Below are 12,788 nucleotides of genomic sequence, written 5' to 3'. Positions count from 1 at the left end.
GTACAATATGGTTAGTAAGTATATTTACATTCCTCTTTTAGTTGTTACTTCTTGTTTTATACAACAATTTGTAGTCGACTTGATCACTGAGCCTTGCAGCTCTCTGCCACAGGCAGACTGTTTGTCGTCAAGTGAATAATGCACATGCGCGGTTTTTCTTGGGGAAACATACTAACTACGCATGCTTATGCAGCAAGTTCTCAGTCAGAAAGTGTAACGGTCGTACATACAAACAAGCAGAATAATAGTATAGATAGTGATGAATTTTAATAACAAATTTGTGAAACAAACATTACTTTTATGAATTCTTTATCTATAAAGAGTTAAACAATAAAGAAAACAAAACAATAAACATATGTTCTAACAATAAAATAAAAAATTTCTAAAATTTTGTTGTGCATTAACAGTCATACTTTCACTCAGTATGTTAATATGCATTTTAACACTATTATTATGACATACAAATATAGTTAACTGATTTCACTATCAGTTTCATATGAAAAAAAGCAACCAACTTTTATAAAAGAGTGAGACTTAATACATTGTTTTTTTCTGGAAAAAAAAGAGCCCTATCTGTCTGGAAACAAAAAACTAATTTTGGTCCTAAATTTTGTATTGCTACATAGGTGACATATTTGGTACTTGGAATCATGAAATGGAACACACAATATATTTACACAGCCACCTCAATGAGATACACCCACAAATTAACTTCACTCTTTCCAAATGATATGCCCACACTTGCCTTCCTGGACACTTAAAGAATTTCACACCACCTGCTAACATTTCCATCAGGTCCATTATCCTTATTCAATATTTTAAAATTACTTTTTTTATATTTAATTATCTCAATAGATTCATATATATTCATACTAATAATGTTTTGGTTGTTCTAAAATAACAATTTTTTCCCATTGTAGAGTGTGTTTAGTTTCATTAACATGTTCTGCTAATGATGAAATAGTAATACTATTGTTTTTAACATTTTATTTGTATTCATTCCTTCTGTATTTTAAATGTTTTCTAGTTTGCATTCACACAATATTTTATACTTACCAAATTGTTTCATTAAATCAATTTTATCTTTATTTATATTAAGAATTTGGCTAACTTTGTTTATCAGTTTATATATCAGAAAATTATTTATTTGTTTACTAAACTGCTTCATTAAGCCAGGTATAAATGATAGTACCAAACAATATTTTTTACTTTTTTCAGCAACTGGTTTTAACTTAATATTTTCATCCTTGTTTTTTATTTTATTGTCAGCTCTGTCAAATTTAGGATTAATACCTCATTCTATTGCTATGTACCTAATTAATAATAACTCATTATTAATGTCTTCCTGTTTACAACATAATTTCAGTATCCTATCCATATTCAAGTAAAAAACAGTAGTTTTCTGAGGTTTACTGTGGCAAGATTTTGGATGTGGCAGAATGGTTACAGAGAAAGGTTTTCGATAAACAGTAGTTCTTAATTTATCCTTATTTTCATTAAAATTCCAAAAAACTATTTGTCTCAACTTCATAATTAAATCTGATAGAATTAGAAATGTTATCAAGGTAATTAGCAAAAAGAGCCAATTTCTTTTTACCATAGCACCATATCAAAAATGTCATCAACAGACCTTAACCAAACTTCAAGTTTCTTACCTGCTTTATCTAACACTTCAGTTTAAATGCTGTTCATAAATAAGTCACATAATAATAGAGATAAATGAGAACCCATAGCTAAACCTTCATTCTGTTTATAAACTTTACTTTTAATTTGAAAAAATGAAAGTTGAACTTGGTAAAAAATTATATATTCTATAATAAACACATTATAACCTTATATTCCTACCACACACATTTGTTGTGTTTTAGTCCTACCATTTTAACTCTCATAATTTCAAACATTAGACACTTTGAAAACATATAATGCTAAGTGGAGAAGGCTTGTTAATGTCAACTAACCTTGTTGCACACACCAGTGAAGCTGAGAATAAAGATTATCTAGCAGCAGAGGACCAAGTATTTCATAATACTGCGTAAAGACATCCACAATTCCATACAGAGCATGGTTGCAAGTTGTTGTCATCCATTCTGACTTCTGAATAAACAAATTTTTAGAAAGAATATTAAATAAAAATCTAATCGTAAAATTCAAAGTTTATTATGCTTCTTGAAAAATAAAAGTACTAAAGTACATATAAAATTTGAGAAAATTTTAAAAGTTAACTCCTTTGGAATATTACAAGAACTTGAATAGGATAGGCAACTAAAATAATAGAGAAACGTGTTTGAATGTTAAAATGCTTTTTACACTCAAACTCAACTGTTATTTAATGCCTTTTTTATGCAGTTGTGAATACTAAAATAACAAATAGTTTTATTAGGTTACAAAGATTTTATTAACAGTACAGAAATACTTTAACTACCAAATGTTTAACAGAAACTTTTGATGAACAAACATCTCATATGAGCATGAATTTAAAATATATTTAAGTGATACACATCAGAATAAACAGCCATTTAGCAGGCAAATCATGCAAGTCAGGGATAACATGGGTTAAAGTATGAAGGCCAATAAGATCAATTTTATTCAGAACAAGCATGCTACCAAAGAACAGCCCCTGTGGAGATAGACCTGTTAAATCTTTGTTTGGTTTAAACACATAAACAAACTATTATGACATATTACTCAAACTGAACACACATTTCTGCCATTTGTTCCTCCAAATCTACAAGGAGAATTCATCACAAATACTTGTTTTTATATAAACAGAAAAGTACAAAAACAAAGATTTATACACCAAAACCAAGCAAAACAGTTTGACTTAAACAACAATTTAAGTAATAGTAGTTCAATACACAAGAGGACAAAGTTGAAATTAATATGTCATCATTAGATGTGTCATGTGTCCTCCAATATTCCTTGAACATGATATAGATATATGTGTATGTGTTCATTATATAGACTCACAAGTTATAAAAGTTCTGAAGGTAAGTAAAGCAGCTAGGAAAAACAGATATTTCCTACTTTACATTTATAATAATACACATCAATTTAAAATTATCAGTTATCATTTGATTTTAAGCACAAGAAATGAGTAAACAACAGATAAAATCAGAATGAAATGAAAGCACTATGTATTTATTAACTACTTGAAAAATACAGATGGGACATTTGTTTTTCAATAGACTCCTTAAAAGAGATCTGTGTTTGAGGCTGGTTTTCAATTATACTGTAGCTATCTATGTTGCCAATCATGTCAAATGTGTGTGTAAGCAAGATAAGGTAGAGGCTGAACTGAGGCTGTTTTCTAAATTTGTTCAAATTGTTTTCTATCGAAATGCAATGTATGATAAAGTATTAAAATAAATCTGAGTTTTAACTGTCATATGGATCCATGAACCACGCAAGAAATGTCTGGGTTTCAAGCTAGTGTTCAATGTTGTTTCTACTATTGGATATGAGTGCACACATTTAAAGTGAATGTATGAATACCAAATGACAGAGCTTAGGTCTTATACTCTATAGTACTACCCTCAGTCAGTATGATTGAATAAATCAGATAATGATTTTTTAAAAACTGTGTAGAAACGTTTTTTGGTCATTCATTCTACAGGAGATCCAATCTGTCACTTTAAGTTGTTCAGACAGAATCTTTATCTACTTGCTCTGTTTTTCCTTTCTTTTAATGGTAGATGGGTTACAGCATGTGCTTCAATTGATACAAGTTTCAGTACTCGGTCTAGTTTGAATTTTATATTTTATCATGATCAAATTTGTCTTAATTTTTAAAATCCTGATTTATCTTTCACTCCATTTTATAAATACTGTTAGTTTTCATACCCTTTCTAATGCACAGTTTAGTTTAGTTTTTACTGGAGCATTTAAGTTGCATTAAACTATATATATGAAGGTAATTATCCTTTGAATTATAGATTACTTTAGAGGGAAAAATATTTGTCTGCTTTACTTGACAAATGAAACCTATTTGGTTATACAATTTTATAAATATGTTGATATCACATACAGTTAAAACACATCTAAATTTCGAAACAAAGTTTTTTTTGTTTTGGATTTCACACAAAGCTACATAAGGGCTATCTGCACTAGCCAGCCCTAATTCAGTAGTAAAAGACTACAGTGAAGGCAACTAGACATCACCACCCACTGCCAAATCTTGTGCTACTCTTTTACCAACGAATAGTGGGTCAAATTATAACACCCCATGGTTGAAAGATCAAGCATGTTTGACACCAACTTCAGATCAGTTGGGTCAAAAGAAACAAAATGGTGTATTCTAGATTTTGTCCAGACAAAGTGTTGTTGTGCATCAAATATATTTTTGCATATACATATAAAAAGTCATTTTAGCATGTTTGACCACTATAATAAAATTTAATGTACATTATGCTTCTTTTGCAGTATCATTTCTGAACAAAGTAGAATCTATACAAAAAATGCCAGAATTTTCTCATCATTTACCATAATTCCAAATGCATAGTTTGATTGTTTTAACAAAAACAATACTTCATAACATATCAAAATACCTAAGTAACTCAAGTTGAGGAGTTAAAATGCCAAAGGTCAAGAAACTTAATTTTAGTATAACGAGGCAAAACTACATAGTACTGTGAACATATGAGATGAGTTTGAGGTATTTAAAAAGTGTTTCACATATATGGATTTGTTTTATTCTTGTTACAAGCTTTGCAGTGCATGAAATGAATTTTATCTGGAGATAGCTTTGGTGTCATGAAGGTCACTCTGACTAACCACTTTGCTATAGCATGTCTTGGGTCTTTTTTATTTCTTTCATTTTTTTAAGCTACGGAAGTACGCTTTCAACTGTAATATAAGTTCAAAATTTATTGTTTTTTTTACGTATATTCATTTATTCTTAATAAAAGTAACTAGAATCTAAAAATTAGTTAGACAACAAAAAATGTAAATATTTCATGACACTGACTCAAGCTAACTGTTACACATGATTTTAACCTGATCAGTTGTATACACTAAGTTCTTTCCTGGTGGTTAACTTATTGTCATGCACTTAGATAAGATCTAAAAGACATTGTAAAGTAATAAAATTAAAAGCAAGAAAATATGAAAAGGTTAGACATCTGAGGCTAAGGAATAAATAATTGTAACTGTCTGTTATAATCTGCAGTCATTCTAGAAAAATAGAAATGTGTTTTTGATTTTATTACATATTTTTGAACATCTCATTTCATGCACATTGATGATTTCACTGCAGTTAGTGCCTGGCTAGAGAAAACAATAGATAAAGTATCAAGTTTTACCATAAAAAAAACTGATATCCATTTGGGAGATTTCAAAAGTTATGCAAATGAAATATGAAACTGTTAGATGAAAAGAAGTACTTTTATTAATAGTAAGAAAATCACCTTTCACACAAACTGTCTCATTAAAGGTTTCATAAATTTGAGACAAATGTTTACCAAACATCTGATTTTTTGTGTACAATAGACTTGTAATGTTTACTAAAAGTTTCCCAAATTTTGTGAAGTACAAAGAAACACTTGGTACATCCACAATTATAAAATGTATAGCTTTTCACGGTTAAATGGTAGTTACAAGGTTGGTCAAAATGCCCAAGTCCATACATATAGAGTTAACAGCAAAGGATGGTACATATATTTTGGAGTTTCCACTAACGGTACAGGTATATGAATAACTTTTAATTTAATTTTTACAAAATACAAGACTGTATGCATATTCTGGCTAAATCTGATTAACAATGTAAAAAAGGTGTGCACTGAATAAATCTTCCAAACATCACCATATAAAATATAAAGTTAATTATGATACTTATAATAAAGACAATTATAAGACACAAGAATCACAGTAGGACAAGTAATATTAAGAGAAAAAATGATTATACTAAAAGATGAATTTTTCAACAAGGACCATTATAAATGACAAAAATTGCTGAAAGTTTCACAGAGGGAAAACAAAGAAGAGAAGCCAAAATGTAATGTGAAAATTGGCTCCATTCCATGCATAAGCTGCATGCAGACACAAGTTGGAGGGACACATGAGGCTGAGTTCATGAAATTCATGATATCACAGAAATCAACCAACCTCTGCTTGTTTCTCCTGTGACTGCAATGCAGCGAACCAACAGGGCAGTTACCATGGAGACACAAGGTGAGAAAGGGTGCAAAAAACAAAAAAAAATGACAATAGTAAAATAAGAGTGGAACTCTTATAACAAAAGTGTAAATATGGGAACAAATCAAAGTTGTGTGATTTCACAAATTAATTAATATAATTTCAATTTAATTTGAAAACTACTCAATATAAAAAGTTTGTGAGAAACATTTTTATTACATCATTCTAAATGATGGCATTACAAATATTTGAAATAGTTTCACTTACAGTTAATAACATGATCCATTCAAAACAGTTGGATTTTCCATTAAATTTGCCCAAATTGGACATAAAATGCCCAAAAGTTAAAAGTTTCTTCCATCTTCTTCTGGTCTAATATACTTTTTTTTTCAATTATTTATTATATTCAATATAATATCATATAAAAAATCCAAAATCAATCAACTATCAATGATAAAACAATTTGTTCAAGTTTTCAATTTATGTGTTATACAGGTGTTTATGCACTTTGATAAAAGCAGATGTTATACCGGAACAATTTAACGTTTTCCTGTCAGATGTAAAATCGGTAATAACAGATGACTGATTTTCACTGTCAGGCAAAAGTAAAATATGCAATAAAATTATTGATACTAAAATAAACAAAAAATTAGACTATCTTTTGAAGGCTATAGATAACTTTTTTGAATGCCAATTATTAAGTATAATTTGAAAAATTTTAAATGAATTCTTACTTTTTGAAATGAACTGCATACTAATCCTACTCTTTAAAGGCAGCTTATACTCAAAACATGGATCTTTATATACACTTTTATTATTTTACACACAATGCCATACTGACTATTCAATATAATTTTACAGCCCTATTTTTTTTAACCTCAATCCTCAAAACCTAAACTTTTTTAAAACCTCTAAAATGTTTATCTGAAAGCCTTAAATTTCATTACATAATGGTTAATATTCATGTCATAGTTTTATTTTCACATTATTATCATCAAATAGACTGCAGGCAAAATACCTTCAGCCACTTAAACAAAGTTGTACTAACCATTAATTATGTTTTTATGTACCTATATTTCTAGCATCTACCAAAAAGAATGCATTACTTTTACCTTTTTTTAGTCTTATCTTGCTTGTGTATATATACAATTTATATAAATATAAACAAAAACTACTGTACAGATTTTTGTCTATCTCATATACCTTTCACACTAAATACACAAGTAATAAAGAAAAGTAAGCATTTCTTCTTTTAAGAACAAATCATATAACATTTTTTGTGTAATTTAAAACAGAGAAATCAGCTTTTAAAAACATCTCAGAGATGTTCTTCAACAGTCCTATACTTGTATATCCCACGTATATACGAAAATAAGTTCAATCATTGTTAAAATATGGAAAAAAAAGGCAGTTAACTATTAAACATTAGCCAGTTATTTAAAAACAACCATAAATTCTCCCTTGTTTTCAACATTAAACATTTCTATACTTACAAAATTGAAGCATTCAATTAGTCTCTCTTTTTGGGTTGGGTGGGGGAGACTCATTATTCACTGAAGACTTACCTCCAGCTGCAGCTCTGGAAGTTTTGCACTATCAAAGATTCTAAAGATAATTTGAAACAAGTCTTGCCACCAATGAGCTTTGAACATTTCTCCATGAGTCTTCACTATTTCAAACATGACAGTCAATGCTCTGAAAACACGAGTAACACTTTAATTTATTAATTTTAACAAAAGGTCTTTAAAAATATGCTCGTTTCTGCATGTGTGTAAAGAGCATTTTGTGTTACAACCAAAAACTGAGTTATAATTTTAATATCACCACAATTATAAAATTTAGGTTATTGCACATATTCAAGTAGAGGATTAATCTTTATTCACAATGAAACAGGGCTGAAATGTCAAATGGATATCTTAATTGATACATACATTGACTTATGATATGAAAATACAAAAAATAATAACAAAAGCAACCGATGATTTTATCTCACCTGGTGTGTATATCCAGATAACATTGACCAATGACACAACAATTGCACATTACCAAAAACTACCTTTGAACCTTGACTGGACTTACTTTTTCCACACATTCAGTTACATCAAAATGACACAAGAATTTTAATAATACTGGAAAACTAGCTTTGAACACAAAGGCTGTTTACCTTGTTCGAACATCCAGCTTGCATCGACTGATAACACACGATAATTCAAACAATATTGGAAACCAGCCTCGAACCCAAACTCTGTCTTCTTCAGGAACACTCTGGTCCTCAATGTTGTGATCTTTAAACATCTAAAATCAAAATAACAAATCTTAAGTAATTTCATTAATTTATTCTATCACTAATAATCACAAATGCTAATAATTTTTAAAATCCTATGAATCATGAAGTTGAAATGTTCAAGGTTCACTAAGAAAACCAGAAACATAAATATGGCATGTATAGTCTATGTAAATGTGAAAATACAAAAACAGGTTTGTCTATTCAACAATCCAAAGTATACTTTCAAGAAGTCACAATAATCAAAATATTTTATTCACCTGGGGCTGGTCAGCCACATATTTTGCACAATGTCTAATTAATCTGATAGCTTCCATGCTTGTGTCTGGGAAGCCTGCATTACAAGCAAACTCTGAAAGACATTTCACAGAGTCCTGAAAAGAGTCTATCAATGCCACAAAATATTCTTCATAAATGTGACCTGCAACAAAATAGAAAAGAATACTGTTAAAAAACGTTTATATGATAACAAAATTACAAAAAACATTACATAAAATGGTCCAGTATGCTTGTCAATTTCCATAAAACAATACACTTAACTAGAAAATGATTACAGAATTAATAGGTAACTGTAAAGCTAATACTTAAAAACATACTTAACCCTATTGCCACAGGTATCCTTTACTGCACATGACGCAAGGTTTTACTTTCTTTCATTCAAAATTTTATTAAACTACTTTTTGTTCATATTATACCAATTAGAAGAGCATAAAATCTTAGCTAATAATACATATTTTAACAGTGTATAAGTTTTAAGTTCTTATTCGATGACAAGGAACCCACTTTGAGACTAATAATGGTTGGAGATGGCTTGAATGGGTAATGAAAACTTTAATACGTTGTACATTTGCTGTTATGTTAAACTTATATTAAAGATTTCTTCCTTACCCATTCAAGCCATTTCCAACCATTATTTTAAGTTCTAAATTCTATAAGGCAATATTAAAAAAAAATCCTGAATTTCCACGAGTGTGACCCATGTAACACATTTTCTCTTAGCATGTCATCTTCCCAATTTTATCCACCACCCTTGAAAAAGTACAAAATTAAATGTAAATTACTCTCTACAAAATCGTCATTGCTAAGAAAAATCATATTTTTTAGTCTTCAATTTTGTTTGGTTATAGAGCTATTGAATAGAAAATCAGACCCCTCCTGCCACATCCTCTTTTTCAGAATTCGTTAATAGTTCTCTCTTACGTTTAATTATATATTACAAATAGAAAGTCAAAGTTTTCATATATCAAATGATGTACCACAAAACATTATGTTCTGAATGTTTAAATGTCAATTTCACTCAGAGTACCAACATTGTTCCCGTGAGAAAGTTGACGACTAGCTGGGATGAACTTGTAACAACTCTTGTCACACAATTAGATAGCCAGAAAAAGTTTGAGAAGTAGGGGAATTTGTCTACTTTTTGTATGTTATTAGTCTATATTCTTTGGTGAATAATTTAATTAAATGATTATTATTAAATGCTTTACTATAAAAAATGAGGGTTAACTCTATTCGGCAAGAAAAAGAAGATTGGTTAAGTATTTTATTTCTTGTTTTTCATGTATACTCGTTATGTCTAATTATAAAAGTAACTAAAATATAAAAATATGGATCCTTTTAGGTTAGTTAAGATTAGATTAGGTAAAATAAATAATAATATTATTATAATAAAAATGTTTCATGAGGCACATACATGAGCAGCTCGTAGTAGCTTGTGGGTAATGTAATTCATTAGTGTAACGTGAGCTGCATGTTCCCCGAGTGATTTACAACTTATAATGGCACGGATAGTAGTTAGACATGGTTCAAATGGCAATAAAACAATAAAATGTAATTATAAATAGATGTATACTGTTATAAACTTAGAGCTACTCAGATTAAACAAATGTAGCTTCATGTTACAATTTGAAGTCATTCTAGAAAGAAAAAAAGGGGTAATTGAGATTTATTTTCATTTATTTTTGGTGGTTACGAGGTCGGTCGAATTGACCGATTCTGTTTTGAGATAGAGTAGAGAAAATAACAGATAAACTATAAAGTTTTATTGAAAAAAAAACGTTTGAAATGCATTTCGGAGGATTTAGGAATTACACAAAGGAAATTTGAAATTTTTTGAGATGAGGGAAAGTATTTTTAATTTCGACATGAAAATTACTTTGCACACGGACTATTCAAAACAAATACTCAATATATTCATGGAGAAATCTTATTTTATTTTACTAAAAACACTTCATAAAAACATGATTTTTTGTGAAGATATACATACTATAATGAAAGTTAGAAGTATTAAATCTATAAAGACTTTAAACAAGTACAAATAAGTCACGTAGTTGGTCAAATTGACCAAGCTCATGTTGAGAGAGTTAATAAGACCCAAAAACAGTATTCAAGGTTTTGACTTCAGATCCTTCAGTTTATCATTTTGCTGGAGTTTTTGTTTTTTAATTTTCATATAAAGCTACACAAGGACTGTGTGTGCATACACTTTCCTTAATTTTGAATTGATAGATTAGACGGAAGACATCTAATCAACAGCATCCACCACCAACTCTTGGGCTAGTTTTGACTGACTGAACAGTGACATTTGACTGTCATTCTTATAGCACACTCATGGGCCCAAAGTGCAAATCATGAACCTATAGATTCTCTGTCTGGCCTCATTCTATTAGAATCTAGAAAAATTAATTTAATAACCAACATTTATAATATTTTCTAAAATTAAAGGCAGTTTTATTTTGAATTCTAAAATAAAATGGACAAATGGACTTACTAATAATTTTTCCTGTTGTTTGAAATGCTAGTTCTACTATTCCTTCATCGTGGTCAGCAGCAGCAAGATGAAAGACACTGAAAATATTCTTCCAGCCTGACCTAATGTTAGCAGCTTGAGAATTGACCATCTGGGCAACACATCTTACTACCATATCTCTGATTGTTGGAGATCTAAAACAGTAAACAATGTTTATTTTACCAACCATACCTGGAACAAGCTATAAAACTGAACAACTTACTTGAACAGAAAATCAAAACTGAATTTTTTGAGAAGTGTAACTTAGAATCTTAATACACATTTTCCTTGTCTTTATACCAATATTTACTTTTTCATGTGATCAAACTTTGAAACTAATTATTCCATTTTGCTTTCTGTGGGATGAAAGTGGAGGCATGTCACTGTCCATGTTTTATATTTGCTGTACTTATAAAGCCTTGACTTGTAACTAATTGTTTTCTTACTAGATTTACCAGGTAATACCAATGTTCTGAGGGAAAATGCCTGTTTGCACTATTTAAAGTCAACATTAAATTTCTCAAAAGAAGTAAAGCTCTTTGCAAATTTTACTTGCTATTCACCATATGATCTTACCCACTCAAACTATTTGCTACATTTTATAAGCTTCAAGTCTTTATTCTTAAAATCTAAGTCAGAAGAGTGGATAATTAATACTTTTGTGTCATATTACAAACAGTTTCAATTACTGAAGAGCAAATAAATGTTTGTATAACTATTACACTATTTAGTATGACAGCATGTATTCTTGAACTTCTTTCCTCCCCTATATTTGAAACTTATTCAAAAATCATACAGAAACACTGTTTAATTTGAAAAATAAATAACCTTAAAAACCCAAATTTAGTTTTTATATTTAACTGAATGCTTAGTGTTGCACTTTAGAGCTTCATCATGATTGTTCCACTAAAACACAAACTGTAACTGACAACATAAAGCTTCAAATGGTTTATACAAGAAACTGTATTTGACTGGACAAGGTGCATTTCTACAACTTGCATTTGATATTATATGTAGTAGAGCTTACTGATGAAATTTTAAAAGTTCTTTATAGTAACCAAAACTTCCAACTGAAAATAAAGATAAGAATAATATATGTGTTGAGTGCTCAATTAAATAAAAATTTCAGTTATAAGGTCACGTATTTATGAAATTAACCTTTTTTTTATGCTCCAATATGCACTACAGAAATTAAGTAACCAAAACTTCCAACTGAAAATAAAGATAAGAATAATATATGTTATGTATTGATTGCCCAATTAAATAAAAATTTCAGTTATAAGGTCAAGTATTTATGAAATTAACATCTTTTATGCTCCAATATGCACTACAGAAATTAAGTGATGAGAAACATTATTTGCCAAATTAAACAAGAACAAAACTTGCTGGTCTCTTGTTTCAATGTATCTGGTGAAAGTGGTGAGAAAGAAAATAAGAGCTTTCAGCTGTTCTGTGGTGAAAGAAAAACCAAAGCTCATATAAAAGAACTGAGATAAAATGAAAATTGAAAAAAATAAAAGCTTTTGGAATACCATTTCCTCTAGATAAAATAAACACATAAAGTAGTTCTTAAAAATATAAAACATT

General features: G+C 29.3%; 1 protein-coding gene across 4 annotated transcripts in view; it reads right to left on the bottom strand.

Annotated features, from left to right (window-relative positions):
- The window catches only part of LOC106464639 (brefeldin A-inhibited guanine nucleotide-exchange protein 1-like), a 101,486-nt gene that overhangs the window by 19,303 nt on the left and 69,395 nt on the right, over positions 1-12,788 (bottom strand). For 3 of the 4 annotated variants that reach the window (XM_022392385.1, XM_013924796.2, XM_022392387.1), the window contains exons 26-31: positions 11,184-11,356; positions 8,674-8,834; positions 8,294-8,424; positions 7,695-7,824; positions 6,100-6,120; positions 1,959-2,094 (exon numbers count right to left, since the gene is read on the bottom strand). In XM_022392385.1, coding sequence (XP_022248093.1) covers positions 1,959-2,094; positions 6,100-6,120; positions 7,695-7,824; positions 8,294-8,424; positions 8,674-8,834; positions 11,184-11,356 — 752 coding nt within the window. The remainder of the gene's footprint in view (positions 1-1,958; positions 2,095-6,099; positions 6,121-7,694; positions 7,825-8,293; positions 8,425-8,673; positions 8,835-11,183; positions 11,357-12,788) is intronic. The other variant, XM_022392386.1, reaches the window with a different exon arrangement.

The sequence above is a fragment of the Limulus polyphemus genome, unplaced genomic scaffold (genome assembly GCF_000517525.1).
Source record: "Limulus polyphemus unplaced genomic scaffold, Limulus_polyphemus-2.1.2 Scaffold1707, whole genome shotgun sequence".
NCBI lineage: Eukaryota > Metazoa > Arthropoda > Merostomata > Xiphosura > Limulidae > Limulus > Limulus polyphemus.
The sequence above is the reverse complement of the archived record's forward strand: the minus strand, read 5'-3'. Positions and strand labels throughout refer to the sequence as shown.